Raw genomic sequence first — 16,662 nt, 5'->3', positions numbered from 1 at the left:
GGTGGGGATAAGGGTGGTTGGCCCACGCCTCTAACCCCAACTACTGGAGAGGCTGATGGAGGAGGATTCTAAAGTTTGAGGCCAGCCTAGGCAATTTGAGATTCTGTCTCAAAAGAAAAAAAAAACATCTAATTCTGGTTGTGTGCTTGCCTAGTGTGTGAGAAGCCCTGAGTTTGATCCCCCAAATTGCAATAACAAAGAGTGAGATGAACTCAGCAGCACAGTGCTTTATTTAGAATACTTCAAAAGATCAAAGCTATTTATAATGATCAATCATTTTTATTCACTGTGCACACTAGAAATCGACTAAATACAAAAGTAATGCTGGTTCTTCCTAGTGGAACAGGACAGAAGAAAAATCAGTTCAGTTTTTAGTTTTAATGTATGAACTCTAATGAGAAACATTTTCTGTCTTAAGATTCCAAAAAGGGTGGTTTAAAACAAAGATTTAAAAGTAGCACCAAGTACCAAGTCACATACTCTACCCACTCAGGAGTTTTATTATCTGAAATTATTGCACTTCTAGTGTAAAAAGTAAATAACAGTAAATTACCAAATTCAGTAATTTTAACAGTTATGAATTTTGAAATGAGAAATTTAAAAATGATTGTTTCCCTTTAATGGAAGTTTGTTTAGGACAATTAAGTTTACCTATTTACTTTAAAAAGCAAGGATAGAGGACCAAGTTTTATTTCTAAATTATAATTGTACTATAAGAGAGGCTGTTTTACATAGTGGTAGGAATTTGGTCCACATCAAATACACTTTTATAAAAATAAACAAGTTCTTATAAAAATAACATTGCATTCCTTGTTCAAATTGCACAGTAAAAACAAGCTGAATTAATACTATTAGGTAATTAGAATTACATACAGTGGATATGTGTTTAGTCAGAAGAAATTAAGTATGTAGTTTTCATAATGTATGAAAATTAAAATTTATCTAGAAATACATAAAATATTTTAAAAGTTTACAGTGAAGAATGCATTTTTACATAATTTTTAGTAGCCATGATGATACAGGATCTGGCAATCTATTTACATAAAAGTCCACTTTTATTCAGTTTACAAAAGCAATAAATAAGAAACTAATTTGCACAAAACCTCTTCCACTTCATGATCAGTGGGTCCACTTCTGTTACTTTACAACCGAGCCAAAAATCTTGTCTTCCTTTCTGAAGACTCATTTTTGGGAAGAGCAAGCCCTCTTAATTCCAAGAGTGAGTATCTATGGTCATGCAGAACCCAGCATAAAACCTTACAAACTATAATACAAGCTTTAAAAATATGAATAGTTCCTTTGGGTATATTTACAGAAGAAGAGTATTCACAAAAAGATACAGTTCTTTGATTCAAAATAGTTCAGTGGTGTCTATATAATTGCTAAGAATCCCTCACACCTCTACCCACACTGTGCTAGTAGCAATCATACTTGCTACAGCAGGCATATTAACTTACAGGTAAATAGCTTCTATCAATTCATGACTGGGATTTATCAGGCTAGTAAAGCCAAAAATATATCTCCACTCCACTGGCAACACTGTGCAAGGGCAGACATCTATTCGGAAGGATGGACTAGCTTGGGAGTCCAGCGGGCTCTATCCAAGGAAGCAATAGGTAGCTCAAGTACTAGAGGAGCTACAGTAAGCACCTTAGTTTTTAAAAAGCCATCTAGACACACACTGAATCAAAAAACATAGAAAGCTATAAGTAGTGAAAAAGTAAGCTTAACTGGGTTAAATAAAACAATCCCTATGATTTAACAGCTAACCAAGATTTCAATAAAACCAAAATATTCTCATGTACATCTGTATAATATTCTTTATTACTTTCTATTGCAGCTTAAAAAATTATGAAAGATGCTTTGATATCACATTTTTATGAAGTCAAAGAGGTTTCTTAGACAGAGTTCATTAAAATCTTATAATACTTTAGCCGAAGAGTCTCTAGGCCAAGGTCTTTCCCATTAGTCACTCACCTAGGTCACAGTGTACTCAGATATACACTGTGCTAATTAATACTGCCTATCATGATGCTACTCACTGTTGTTAGGACACAGAACAGTCGTAAGTCCCATCCTGAAAATGTTCCTCTTCATCTCCACTGGTTATGTCCTCTTCTTTCCGGCTGACCACACTGTTACCACCAGCTTCAATTTGGGCGATGCTTCCATGGCAGGAAGAGCCCCTATTTTCCTCTGCCCTGGGGCTGGTTTGTTCAGAAGTCTTACCCATGGCTGCTGGCTGGAAGGCATCAGGCTGGACCTGTTCTTCTGTTATCTCACTGAGCTTCTGCAGTTGTGGCTTAATAATGTTTAAAAATGGCTTATATCCCGGACTGGGTAGGGTGAAAAAAGAATTTGTTCTTATCAGCCATAATTTAGAAGACCTCTTAGGGTGTTACAAACTCCTATTAAACACTGATACAATAAGAAAATGATAGATTTTTGAGGGGAAGAAGGCTTTTTGGGTCACCTTACACTGCAAAGTTGGTTGGCTTGCTGGGTGTCAGAGGTTCTTACCTATAATCCTAGCTATTCAGGAGGCTGTGATCTGAGGATCACAGTTCAAAGCCAGCCCAGGCAGGAAAAGTCCATGAGACTTTTATCTCCAATTAACCACCAGAAAACTGGAATTGGTGCTGTGGTTCAAGGGTAGAGTACACGCCTTGAGCTGAAGAACTCAGGGACAGTGCCCAGGCCTAGAGTTCAAGCCCCACAACTGACCAAAAAAAAAAAAAGTTGAATGGCTGGTTGAAAGTTTTGGGCAGTAGGAGCAAGGACTAGCATTTTAAAATCAGATCTAAAAAAAGGAAATAATAGTCCCAAACTCTCCATATAACTGGTATCAAAGACAGGATTAGGATCCAAGGCTTTGAATTCCTATGCAATTTTTTTGGGGGGTGCCAGTCCCCTGGGGCTTAAAACTTAGGGCCTGGGTGCTGTCTTTGAGCTTCTTTGGCTCAGGGATAGTGCTCCTCCACGTGAGCCATAGCACCACTTGTGTTGTGGCTTTTTTTAGTAGTTAACTGGAGATAGTCTCACAGACTTTCCTGCTTGGGCTGGCTTCAAACAGCGATCCTCAGATCTCAGCCTCCTGAGTAGTCAGGATTATAGGCTTGAACTACTCTGCCCTGTAATTTGCAATACTGTTTAATTTGGACCTGGTAGTAACTGCCATGGAATGTTAAGTTCATACATACTATGACTTTTTTTTCTCTTGGAAGAATAGGCTCTCTATTGTAGCCCATGTTGACCTTGAACTTACAGTCCTCCTGTCTCAGCCTCCCAATGTGCACTACTGCATTTTTTGTCTTTGTAAGCAGAAATTTCATATAACCACAAATCTTTTGTTCCAGTCTAATTCTAACATTATTTGTACTGCAACAATCTTAAAGTTAGTGATATTTTATCTACATACTGTGCCAGGTAGAGAGTACCACTCAAATGGGTGGGTACTCGATGGTTTGTAAAGACAGTCAGCCTTAAAACTGAATGCATGAAAGTATTTTTACTTCCACAAATCTAAAACATATCCAAAACAAATGAATTATAATTAGGCCTTTATGTGAAAGGACAAGTGGATACCAAAAGATAAGCCTCTAAAAACCAGAACTTACCAGTCTGTGGAGGCCCATCGGTCCACTGCATGCAGCCCTGTCTTTATGTTCTGTAACATCTCTCCATCCACCTCTGATGACTGGGAAATAGTCAAAACCTGACTGATGATTGAAGACTCTCGAAGAATCAGGCCAATGACAATACACCAATCCAGACATCCTGCCTCCATGAAAATGTGCAGCAAATACCTACATATAAAGCACACACACAACGTAAGTGCAAAGGCATGTGGAGATGTTCAAAAAGGTACGTTATCTCAGGAAAGCAGATCTTGTACCTCAGGTAAAAATACACTTAGTAGGCTTTCTGTGCTTTTAAACAGCTAAGAAACTCACCGCAGTTGCACTTGGGATTTGTGAGGCCCTTTACTCGCCAGCTCCATGGAGATATGCTCTAGCTCTGACTGAGTCAAACTGAGTGTAGAAAAATTCTCATCCACCATCGTCCAGTCCCCATCCACCATGGAGCTACTCTCAGTTAAGTCTGTGGCTGACCCGATGCTGCATTCATCTCCTGATCAAGAATTTCTAGAGGTTAAAAAACGGCTGTATACACAAAGTAAATTTTTCATTAATTTTAAATATTAGTTGTTTCTCAGATGTTGACTTCTCAGGATTTTGAAACCAGAACATTTAATCTACTGTTAAAATAGCCATATTTGAACAACAGTAGATAAATGAATAAAAAAGTCAGGAAAGTAATAGTTATTACATACTTTGGATAGAGAAACATAATAATCCTGTGTATTTTATAATTAAAAAGTGATGGTAGCCGGGCGCTGGTGGCTCACGGCTGTAATCCTAGCTACTCAGAAGGCTGAGATCTGAGGATAACGGTTCAAAGCCAGCCCGGGCAGGAAAGTCCATGAGACTCTCTTATCTCCAATTAACCACTAGAAAACTGAAGTGGGCACTGTGGCTCAAGTGGTAGAGCACTTGCCTTGAGCTGAAGAGCTTAAGGATAGCGCCCAAGCCCAGAGTTCAAGCTCCATGACCAACAAAAAAAAAAAAGTGATGGTAGTCATAGGCCTCCTCACATGGCGTAAGACCAAGTAATAGTGTTAACATACAGATAATGGAACATTGGGTGAATGTTGAACAATTAAGAAACTGCAAAGAGCCGGCAACAGTGGCTCATATCTGTAATCCTAGCTACTCAGCAGTCTGAGATCTGAGAATTGAGGTTCAAGGTTAGCCCAGGCAGGAAAATCTGTGAAATTCTTATTTCTAATTAACTATTAAAAAGGCTGGAAGTCTAGCTGTGGCTCAAGTGGTAGAGTGCTAACGTTGAGCAAAAAAGCTCAGGGACAGCACCTTGGCCCTGAGTTCAAGCCCCTGGTCCTGCACATATGCACACAGCACACCCACACACCCTACACACCCACACACATACACACACAAAGTCCCTACAAAGACCCTGATGGCTCATACATATAGTCCTAATTACTCAGGGGGCTGAGACCTGGAGGATTTCAGTTCAAAGCCAATCGTGGTAGAAAAGTCTACAAGACTCTTAGCTCCAATTAACTACCAAAAAGCCAACCATAGCTCAAGTGGTAAAACATCAGCCACAAAAAAGGAAGCTGAACAAGTACAAGCCTTGATACCAGAAAAAAATTTAAACCACAAAGAAAAAAGAAATTGTTTGTACCAATAAATTACTTGTATGATATGCACATGTACACATATACACCCTAGAACTATATCATGTGTGTGTAAATATAAAATCAGCATAATTGCTCCAAAACTTCTTTTGTCTATAATTTACCTATTATTAAAGAGCAGACATCAGTATACTTTTCTTGAAAGTGGTTAGACAGGTAAGTATTTTAGGCTTTAAAAGCCAAGAAGAAAAAAACTGAGGATATTTATTTAGGAACTTGTATATGAGAAAAAGCAAATTCCTACAAAATTGTACTGATGAAACAAAAACTAAAATGAACTGTTCTTATGATAAGAATGGAATTCTTTACAGCAGAGAACACTTTTTGCTCATTGCCTGGGGCTTTAAGGTAGTCTTTCCTTATCATCAAAACTGAGGGTGAAGATACTACTATGGTTCTTTTATCTGCCATAAATGTGGCAAAGGATAATCAAGAAAAGTGAAACTCTATCTCTGAAATGCTAAAGCACATTGACTTTTCCCCAAAGAAACTAAGGAGGGAGGATTAAAATGACATTTACCTTTAGATAACGGAGACAAGAAGGCATCTTGCATCTGTGGCCCATGGGATGAAGCTGTGTCTGTCTCATGATGGGTAGGGCCAATGTTGCTAAACCAGCTTTGACTTCGTTGGATATTAGAGATACCAGTGTCAATTTCAAGGCTTAAAAAAGGGTTTGCTGCTTGGGACTTCAACAGCTGCTCTCCCACTGGAGGGTAGGTTCCAAAACAAAAAAAATAGGTGAAATTCAAGATACATTCACTGACTGCTGTTTCTGTTCCAGTCCTTTTACTTTCCCCACCCACCTACCCATTACTAGCAGTACAAAGCCAATTGCCAGCTTTAATAATCATTTATCCAAACTTTCTAGGAATGTGTTACTAAACTGACAACACCATGTAAGGGTCTTGTCATACTCCTACTGGAACTAGATAGAACTTTATTCTGCTTATCTTTTCAGTGACTAGTTTTGGTTCTTAACACAAAGTTTGTAAATGCCACAAAAAGTTTTCTTTTTTCTTTTTTTTTTTTTGGTGACAGTACTGGGGCTTGAACTCAGGGCCTGGGCACTGTCCCTTAGCTTTTTCACTCAAGACTGATGCTTTACCACAACAATTTTCATAATTAAGTCTTCATAAAAAGATCAGAACTGAAAAAATACCTTAATTTCTTTCATTTAAATAGCTTGGCTTTATCCTGTCCAAGTTGTCTAAGATGCTTTTCTTTTTATTACTTTGGAATGAATTCTGTCAGGGAAAGCTTCACATAATAAAATAATCATGCTAGCTTTTACGCTGTCCTCAACTTGTTTATAATTATGGTTAGATACATGAATGATCAGACCTAAAGGTTAAAAGTTCTATGTCTTGGGGTTGGGAAGGTGGCTTAGTGGTAGAGTGCTTGTCCTGCATGCATGAGGCCCTGGGTTCGATTCCTCAGCAGAAAAAGCCAGAAGTAGTGCTGTGGCTCAAGTGGTAGAATGCTAGACTTCAGCTGAAGAGCTGAGGGACAGCGCCCAGGCCCAGAGTTCAAGCCCCATGACTGACAAAAAAAATAAGTTCTATGTCTTTGTCAAACAGTGAATGTTTGAATGGATGTACAAGAAGTTGGCTTTTATTTGCTTGAGTTTGGAATGAAATGACTTCTTTGAATGCCAATAACATCTCTAAATACTTGGGAGTAAAATACAATTCTTGTAAAAATGGCAAGAACTCCATTATATTACCTGTTCGGTATTTTCCATTTTTGAAAGGGGAATTGATAGAAGAGGCTGGGATAATGGGAAGTGGCCACAGGAAGTCTTTGTGGAGTCTCTTCAAGGCTATCACAAAATTGTCTACCCGGGCGGCTCGGGTACGTTCCTTGCAGAGCCAACTAATTAGTTCAAAGCCGAGCTGTGCTGCAAAACAGCCAAGATCCTTTAAACGCACATCTTCTAAAAGACGCCGAGCATGCCTCCATAGCATCATGTCAATATACATGTTCTCAGCACAGTCGCTGTCTTTGCTCCATCTGTAAGTGGAAACAAGAAAGCTACAGAATAATCTTTACTATAGGACCCTGCATACTTTTATGCAGCAGCACTGATCAAACTGAAAAGGAGGTATGAGATAAACTTCCTTTTCAGGGCTTCTCCATTTGAACCACAATAGCACTTAAGACCAATTTGTAGAATGAATACATGGAATAGGAATAAGAGACCCCCCCCCCCCCAAAAAAAAAAGCTAGATCAGGGAGAATAAGGTAATGAGAATTGAAGGGAAGGAGTAAACAAGTGCTATATTTGGAAAGACCAATGAAAACAGGGAAGGAGATCAAAGAAATTAAGAGAGATACAAAGTAAAATCAAAACTCAACATGAATTATACAGACATAGGAAAATAAAACTGACTTAAAAAGTAACAATTGGATATAGTCTCATCTCTTAAGCTAATGTAGTATAACTTATTATGAGCACAGTGGAGCAATAAAGAGTCCAGTATCTGGAGCAATACTGCCTGGATTCAGATCTTGGTTCTGCCACCCACTGTATGAACAGAGCCAAGTTCTTTTTTTTGAGCCTCTTTCACCACCCATACAGTTGTATGTATTAACAAGCCCACACATGTGAATGATTAGAACAGTGCCTGCTACATTTGGTTTATTAGCCAATATTAAATTACATGGTATAGTTGAAAAGATGTGATCTGCCTTACAATTGTTTATAGTCCTCCATGAATGCATTTTACTTGTACATAGTCCAGGATAATAATGATAATAATGATTGTTTGGTGTGTGATGGGGCATCGATTATGTTAATGGCTACTGGTAAGCGAATGAAGTAAAATCACAACAAAAATTGTTGAGCAAGCTTTATGTGTAAGAATGTGAACAATATTAAAAGACAAAGAGAAAAACAAAAATCAGGAACACATTATAGCACAAAAATACAAAGACTTTACAAACTAAGGAAAATTCTAATGATTTCTAATGTTTGGTATGAGTTCACAGCCACCTTTCTGGAGACATTACTCATTGTTTCTGTAGATTTTAGTCTTCAGAATAAACAGACGCTTTTAACTCCCCCCTTTTTTCTTTTTGCCCATACCTGGGCTTGAACTCAGGACCTCAAGCTAGGGCCCATGAGTTCACTCAGCTTTTTCCCTCACAGCCAGTGCTCTACCACTTGAGCTACACTTCTATTTCAACTTTTTGTGCTGGTTAGAGATTATATCTCTTGAACTTTTCTGCCTGAGCTGGCTTCACACTTCAATCCTCAGATCTCAGACTCTGTTTGAGTAGGCTAGAATTACAGCCATAAGCCATCACTGTCAGGCCTTTTCTCACTGTTTAATGACTTCTCTAATCAAAGGGCCACGAGAACCAAATGGATGAACATTAATTTTTTTGTCAAGAAGTTCAGTTGGAAAGATAGGTAAACTATTGGCTTTAAGAAGGCTTTTGGGAGAGGGGGGACCAAGATGGCGACGGGGCAGTAGGGAAACGCCACAGCTCTCTCCAACCAAAAAGAGAGTTCGAGTTCCAACCTTTAATCTCCCCAAGAGACCGACAACAACAAAAAGACGAACACTCAGAGAAAAACCAGAGGTGGAAAATAACAAAAAAAGAAAGAGAGGAAAAGAAGAATTTCAGAACAGAGAAGAGCGAAGACCCCTCCCCCAACCTTTACTGGCCGCGCGGCAGTGCGCCAAGCCGCCGGCCAGCCGGCCCGGCGGGGGCTGCCGGAGCCACAGAGACACAGGGGGCTGCTTGCAGATCACCAGGTACCGGATTGCAGAACAGCGGATCGCCAGGAACAGAGAAACCTACCAGCCGGGAGTCTCCAGGAGGATCCCACCCCACCCATCACTCTCCACCGGAGCGGAGAGGCTCCATCCCGCCAAAGCCGCCCGGCACCAGCAGCGCCACAAAGGGACCTGTCCGCAGACCACCCGCCCAATCGCGATCGCAACGACCCGGCGGGGGGCCGCCCAACCCAGCCCGCAACCACCCCAACTGAACTCGGACTGCAACAACAACTGACGGACTGCAACAACAACTGACGACCTACAGGGTGAGTACCCATCAGGGGACAGGGAATCCATCAAGGGAGACCAGAGCTGGAGGGAATCCCCAGACCCTGACCTAGACTCCCTACCCCAACACCCGGACCACAGGACCCACTAAAACTGGGAACTGTTCGAGAGCTCCACCAGCCGGTGGAGCACACTCTGCTGGCCAGGCCAGAGCAAGAGCGCCCCTGGAAGGGAGCTTAAATGCTCAAGCCAGGAACAGTGCCCCTGGGTCAAGACTACCAACAGTAGAAGAAATTTGAACTGTGTCCTCCAGGCTGCATAACCAAGGTGGTATACACATTAGCACAGGCCTAACGAGCGCGCTCCAGGCTGGGGCCGGAACCAGGCCAGGGGACCGGCGCCTGAACAAAGCAAAAAGGGTCAGAAGTGGGGCTGTGGCTCAAATGGTAGGGTGCCAGCCCTGAGCTGAAGAGCTGAGGGACAGCACCCAAACCTAGAGTTCAAGCCCACAACCAGCCCAAAACAAACAAACAAAAACACATCAGGAGCCCATAGCAGACTCCAGTATTTGGGAGAGTGCATCCAGAGCATCTGATCTTCCCAAGAGCACCCGCAGGAGCAAACACAAGCAGTCTAGGCTGCTCAACCCTTCCAAAGGCGGGAATTGCTACAGCAGAGAGCTGAGAATCCTAAGTGAATAGCAGCTGGAAATAGGCTCCCAACAGAATCCAGATCAGGCACAGACTCTCTCTACCAATACAGAATCAGCAACCAAGCAAAGACAGACACACCAAAACAAGATTGAAGAGCAATCTCCTGAACCCCCATGCGAAAATCACAGAGAAAAATCACAAGGTTTACCACTACCCAGGACAGCAAGCTCACCTCAAAAGCCAGCAGCCACGCAGGGGAGAGCCCCAGTGGGAGCAAAGCAGGAATGGAAGACAAAAACTACATCCAAGGGTTGCTGGAGGCAATGACTCAAGAAATAAAGCGAGAAATGGATCAGAAATTGAAAGAGCACAAGGATGAACTATCAAAAGATATACAGGATATCAAACAAAAATTGGATGCAAAAATAGAAGCTGCACAAACCTCAGTAAGAAGTGAGATAAACGCCAAATTAGAGGTAATGCATACTGATCTCACCTCATTGAGAGGTGAGATCAGTACTCTGAGAACCAACATTGAATCCATAAAGGGATCCATTTCCACCATGCAAACCACAATAGAAGCCACGGTCAACAGAGTGAATGAAATGGAAGGTAGAGTGTCAGATACAGAAGACAGAATACACCAACTGGACCAAAAAGTGACAGATATGGAAAAATCACTCAAATTAAACCAAAGGGAAATTCAAGAGCAAGCAGATAATGCTAAAAAATTTAACCTTCGCATAATCGGAGTGGACGAAGGTGAGGAATTCCAGAGCAAGAGAATGCAACACCTATTTAACAAGATAGTCAATGAAAATTTTCCCCACCTCAAAAACGACCATCTTAACTACATCACAAAAGCTTATCGAACACCCAACAAGCAAGATCCCAGGAGAAACACTTCTAGGCACATAATAGTAACAATGATGGATCTGAATAATAAGGAAACAATCCTGCATGCAGCAAAAATGAAGAAGGAGCTATACTACAACGGGAAAAAAATTAGAATCACTGCAGATCTCTCCACACAAACAATGAATGCAAGAAAAGCCTGGGAAAGCACCATACGAGCCCTGAGAGCCAATAACTGCCAACCCAGACTGATATACCCGGCAAAGCTAGCATTCACATTCGATGGAGAACTGAAAACTTTTAATAGCAAAGAAAAACTAAATGAATACATAAACATTAAGCCAGCATTACAAAGAATTCTAAGAGGGGGGACACAACCTGAAGAAAGCAACCAGGAACTGGGACCTGCCCCAAACAGGCATTACTCAAAGTCTAACTGAGCAAGCACAGGAGGAAAGGAAAGAAGAAAAACTTAGGAAAACGGAATGGCAGGGACAACAATGCATCTCTCTATACTTTCTCTTAATATAAATGGGCTGAATTCGCCAATTAAAAGAAAACGAACTGAGGACTGGATCAGAAAACAAGACCCATCCATCTGTTGCCTTCAGGAGACCCACCTCTCAGCCAAACATACAAACAAACTCAGAGTGAAGGGGTGGAAAAGGATCTACCAATCAAATTCCCCCAATAAGAAAGCAGGTGTAGCTATCCTGATATCTGACAAAATAAACTTTTCATTAAAATCAGTACAGAAAGACAAGGACGGACACTACATATTAATAAAGGGAACAATCCAAGAGGAGGATATAACCATCATCAACTTATATGCCCCAAATATTGGTGCACCCAGATATGTTAAACAAATGCTCTCAAACTTACAGAATAAAATAGACCCCAATACGATAATACTAGGAGACTTTAACACGCCACTCTCACCAAAGGACAGGTCTACCAACCAGAGGATTGGCAAAGAAGCTACCGAATTAAGTGAGGCCATACTTCAAGCGGAATTAACTGACATCTACCGAGTATTTCACCCTAAAACAACACAGTACACATTCTTCTCAGCAGCTCATGGAACTTTCTCCAAAATAGACCATATCATAGTTCATTCAAGGAACTTAAGCAAATACAAAGGGATCGACATAATCCCCTGTATCCTATCTGACCACAGTGGAATCAAGCTAGCTCTCAATAACAAAGCATACCGCAGAAATTTCTCTAATACATGGAAATTGAACAGCACACTCCTTAACAAGGCCTGGGTAACAGAAGAGATCAGAGAAGAAATAAAGCATTTCCTACAACTCAATGAAAATGAAAACACCTCACAAAGAAACTTGTGGGACACAGCAAAAGCAGTCCTGAGGGGCAAATTTATTGCCCTCAGTGCCCACATCAAGAGAATGGAGACAGACCAAGTAAATAATCTCATGTTGCAACTAAAACAGCTAGAAAAACAAGAAAAAATGGGACCTAAAGCTACTAGACGAAGCCAGATAACCAAATTGAGAGCAGAGATTAACCAATTAGAAAATCAGAAAACCATAACCAAAATAAACCAAACAAAAAGCTGGTTCTTTGAAAAAATAAACAAAATTGATGGCCCGTTGGCAAGATTAATTAAAAAAAGAAGAGAGGAAACCCATATTAATAGGATTAGGGATGCCACGGGAAACATCACAACACGTACCCAAGATATCCAAAGAATTCTAACAGACTACTTTCAAAAGCTATACTCTCTAAAGGAAGAAAATCTGGCGGAAATGGATGCATTTTTAGAGAAATACAAGTTACCCAAACTGAGCAAAGAAGAAGTTAGCCAATTAAATAAGCCAATATCCTATAATGAGATACAGGAAGCTATCAAAAGTCTTCCAACAAAAAAAAGCCCAGGACCAGATGGATTCACAGCAGAATTCTATAAGACCTTTAAAGAAGAACTAATACCCATACTCCTCAAGCTCTTCAGAGAAACAGAGAAGGAGGGAGCTATCCCAAACTCATTCTACGAAGCCAATATCACACTCATCCCCAAACCAGGCAAAGACCCAACCAAAAAGGAGAATTACAGGCCAATCTCCTTGATGAACACAGATGCAAAGATCCTTAACAAGATTCTAGCTAACAGAATCCAGAAACACATAAAAAAAATAATACACTATGATCAGGTAGGCTTCATCCCAGAGACACAGGGATGGTTTAACATACATAAGTCAATAAATGTAATCCAGCATATCAACAGAGCCAAGGTCAAGAATCACATGATTATCGCCACAGATGCAGAAAAGGCCTTTGATAAAATTCAACATTCATTCATGCTAAAAGCTCTGGAGAAAATAGGAATAGAAGGAACATTTCTAAAAACAATAAAAGCCATTTATGACAGACCAATAGCCAATATTATACTTAATGGGGAAAAGCTACAACCAATCCTCCTAAAAACAGGAACAAGGCAAGGATGTCCACTGTCTCCACTCCTCTTCAACATAGTCCTAGAACCCTTAGCCAGGGCAATAAGGCAAGAAAAAGACATTAAAGGGATCCGCATAGGGAAAGAAGAAGTGAAACTATCCCTTTTTGCAGACGACATGATACTATACCTCCACGATCCCAAAAACTCCATCCCCAAACTTTTAGAAATCATAAGTCACTTCGGCAAAATAGCAGGATACAAAATAAACCCACAAAAATCAGTTGCCTTCCTATACACTGATAACGCACAGGAAGAGAGGGAAATAAAGGGAGCAACCCCATTCACAATAACCTCCCAAAAAATAAAATATTTAGGAATTAACCTAACCAAAGATGTAAAAGAACTATTTAATGAGAACTATAAAAAGTTAAAGAAAGAAATTGCAGAAGACACTAGGAAATGGAAAGACCTCCCATGCTCCTGGATAGGCCGACTTAATATAGTAAAGATGGTGATACTTCCAAAACTAATATACAAATTCAATGCAATTCCTATTAAAATCCCAATGACGTACATCACTGAAATACAGAAAACAGTCCAAAAATTTATATGGAACAACAAAAGACCTAGAATAGCCAAAACAATTCTAGGGGATAAAGACAATATGGGAGGGCTATCCATGCCGAACTTCAAACTCTACTACAGAGCTATAATCACAAAGACAGCATGGTACTGGCACAAAAACAGACCCGAAGACCAATGGAACAGAATAGAAGATCCAGATATAAATCCACAGGCCTACAGCCAGCTGATATTCGACAAAGGAGCCAAAGACATACAATGGAAGAAACACAGCCTCTTCAACCGCTGGTGCTGGGAAAACTGGGCAGCCACATGCAGAAAACTAAAAGTGGACCCCAGCCTATCACCATGCACCAACATCAACTCAAAATGGATTAAAGACCTTAACATTAAACCTGAATCTCTGAAACTACTGCAGGACAGAGTAGGAGAGACACTTGAACTAATAGGCACAGGAAGGAACTTCCTGAACAGAGTCCCAGGGTCACAACAAGTTGGAGAGAGACTCGACAAATGGGACTACCTTAAAATAAAAAGCTTCTGCACAGCTAAATCTATCGCAACTAAGCTAGAAAGACAACCAACTAATTGGGAAAAAATATTTACCAGCAATATATCAGACAAGGGGTTAACATCCTGTATATACAGGGAACTCAAGAAACTAATCCCTCCCAAACCTAACAAACCAATTACTAAATGGGTAAGGGAACTAAAGAGGGACTTCTCAAATGAAGAAATAAAAATGGCAAAGAAACACATGAGGAAATGTTCATCATCCCTGGTGGTGAAGGAAATGCAAATAAAGACAACCCTGAGATACCACCTTACCCCAGTCAGAATGTCCCACATCTACAAATCAGCCAACGACAAATGCTGGAGGGGATGTGGAGAAAGAGGAACCCTATTACACTGCTGGTGGGAATGTACACTTATACAACCACTTTGGAAAGCAGTCTGGAGGGTCCTTAGAAAGCTAAAGATTGACCTCCCTTACGACCCAGTCATACCACTTCTAGGCATCTACCCTGAACAACAGGAACCAATATACAAGGACACGTGCACCTCCATGTTTATTGCAGCACTGTTCGCAATAGCTAGGATATGGAAACAACCTAGGTGCCCCACCACAGATGAATGGATCCAAAAATTGTGGTATCTATACACAATGGAATATTATGCAGCCATTAGAAATGACAAAATAATGGCATTTGCAGGGAAATGGATGGAGCTAGAAGGAATCATGTTGAGCGAGGTAAGCCAAGAACGAAGAGACAAACGGTACATGGTCTCCCTCATAAGTGGATGCTAAATCCAAAATGTTAGGTGATACGACAAAACTAACAGGACTTAAGAAACAAAGAACTCCCGCTCATCTGGTTGAACCACTACTAAATATCCTCATGCTGCTGATCACAAATATGGTATATAACATGTGAACACTGTTATATATTACAGACTGTGGTAGACAATTTGCTCCAGGGAAGTTAGAATGAACTTGTGACTTTGAAATTATGTAATCATTTAATCACAATCAAAAAAAAAAAAAAAAAGAACCTCGGGGAAGGGAGGGAGGGAGGGGATGGTAGGGGGAAAACAATGGAGGGGGTAACAATGTTCAAGAGGAAGTGTACTCATAACCTCACTCATGTAACTGTAACCCTCTGTATAGTAGCTTTACAATAAAAGAAAAAAAAAAAAGAAGGCTTTTGGATTATGTGAAGATACTTTTCCTGGTCTTTTCTCAACAATTTAAAATTAGCTGCATTCCGAACAGGTGCATCAAGTTGTACTCTAACAGAAAGATAATGAAAGGGTTGGACATTTGGCAAATGCCTGTAATCCCATCTATTAAGGAGAGTGGAAATCAGGAGGTCTGTGGTTCAAGGACAGCCCAGGCAAAAAGTCAGTGAGACCTATCTCAACAAATTAGCTGGGCATGGATTTCACAATCTGTAATCCTTCTACTCAGAAGCATGGGGATTAGGGCTACTGTCTGATAACAAGGCTGGCCCTAGGCAAAAGTAAGACTATTTGAAAAGTAATGAGGAGAAGAAGAAGAAAAAAAGGTTGGGGGTAGAGTACCTGCCTAGTAAACATGAGGCTCTGAGTTCAAATCCCAACATCACCAAAATATAAAAATAAACACACATATAAAAAAAACCCAAAGGCATAGAAAGTATGCAAAGAATCCAGAAAAGAACTTTTGAGAAAGGAGAAAAAGGGAAGCCTTTTGTAGGGTCTCTCTTCCTTTTGGAAATGAAAAAAGGATTTGCAGTGGGATTAAATGGCTGTTTCCCTAAAACTTAATTTTATAAATGCCCTAAAATACAATATATCACAGATACCCTAAAAGCAGTAAGAGATTTTTACTCCTTTATCTTTTACCTTTTTCCTGAAGGACCAGATGGCATACTTAGTGTTTTCTGTAAGCTGAATTTACTAGGAGGAACATTTTCAGCTGACTGGGATAAACTGATGCTTCTATTCCTGAAGAATTCAAATCCACCACTTGAACTTGGTTCCTGTGATTGTACACAATGTACAGTATAGTCAGACAAAGACGTAGATGTATAACATAAAGAAGCTACAAAGTTTTGCAACTAACCTGAGCTGTAGGTGTGGATGGAGGGGTCTCGGAGTCTCCAGAGCCAATGGCTTTAAGAAATCGAATCATGTGTCGACATAAGTCCCACTTGCCTTGTTCCAGTGCTGTGTTGAACAGAAGGGTAGCATGCTGCCTACTTACTGCTGGGACTTCCATATTCTAAAATAATAACGAAGAAAGAGAACATTTCTTTTCCACTACATGACTTGGGAAGATATGAGCAATTCTTTTCTCCGTATTTCCCTAAACCC

The 16,662-nt window shown here is 40.3% G+C and overlaps 1 protein-coding gene across 5 annotated transcripts in view; it reads right to left on the bottom strand.

Moving 5' to 3' along the window:
* Positions 1 to 263: 263 nt before the first annotated feature.
* The window catches only part of Ric1 (RIC1 homolog, RAB6A GEF complex partner 1), a 99,302-nt gene continuing 82,903 nt past the window's right edge, over positions 264 to 16,662 (bottom strand). For 4 of the 5 annotated variants that reach the window (XM_042686927.1, XM_042686931.1, XM_042686930.1 and 1 more), the window contains 7 exons: positions 16,412 to 16,570; positions 16,192 to 16,328; positions 7,008 to 7,294; positions 5,802 to 5,990; positions 3,954 to 4,131; positions 3,618 to 3,806; positions 264 to 2,336 (listed from right to left, as the gene is read on the bottom strand). In XM_042686927.1, coding sequence (XP_042542861.1) covers positions 2,048 to 2,336; positions 3,618 to 3,806; positions 3,954 to 4,131; positions 5,802 to 5,990; positions 7,008 to 7,294; positions 16,192 to 16,328; positions 16,412 to 16,570 — 1,428 coding nt within the window. In that variant the 3' untranslated portion in view covers positions 264 to 2,047. The remainder of the gene's footprint in view (positions 2,337 to 3,617; positions 3,807 to 3,953; positions 4,132 to 5,801; positions 5,991 to 7,007; positions 7,295 to 16,191; positions 16,329 to 16,411; positions 16,571 to 16,662) is intronic. The other variant, XM_042686928.1, reaches the window with a different exon arrangement.

Source organism: Dipodomys spectabilis, unplaced genomic scaffold, assembly GCF_019054845.1.
Source record: "Dipodomys spectabilis isolate Male_0828 unplaced genomic scaffold, ASM1905484v1 ptg000098l, whole genome shotgun sequence".
In the NCBI taxonomy this organism is placed as follows: Eukaryota; Metazoa; Chordata; class Mammalia; order Rodentia; family Heteromyidae; genus Dipodomys; species Dipodomys spectabilis.
The sequence above is the reverse complement of the archived record's forward strand: the minus strand, read 5'-3'. Positions and strand labels throughout refer to the sequence as shown.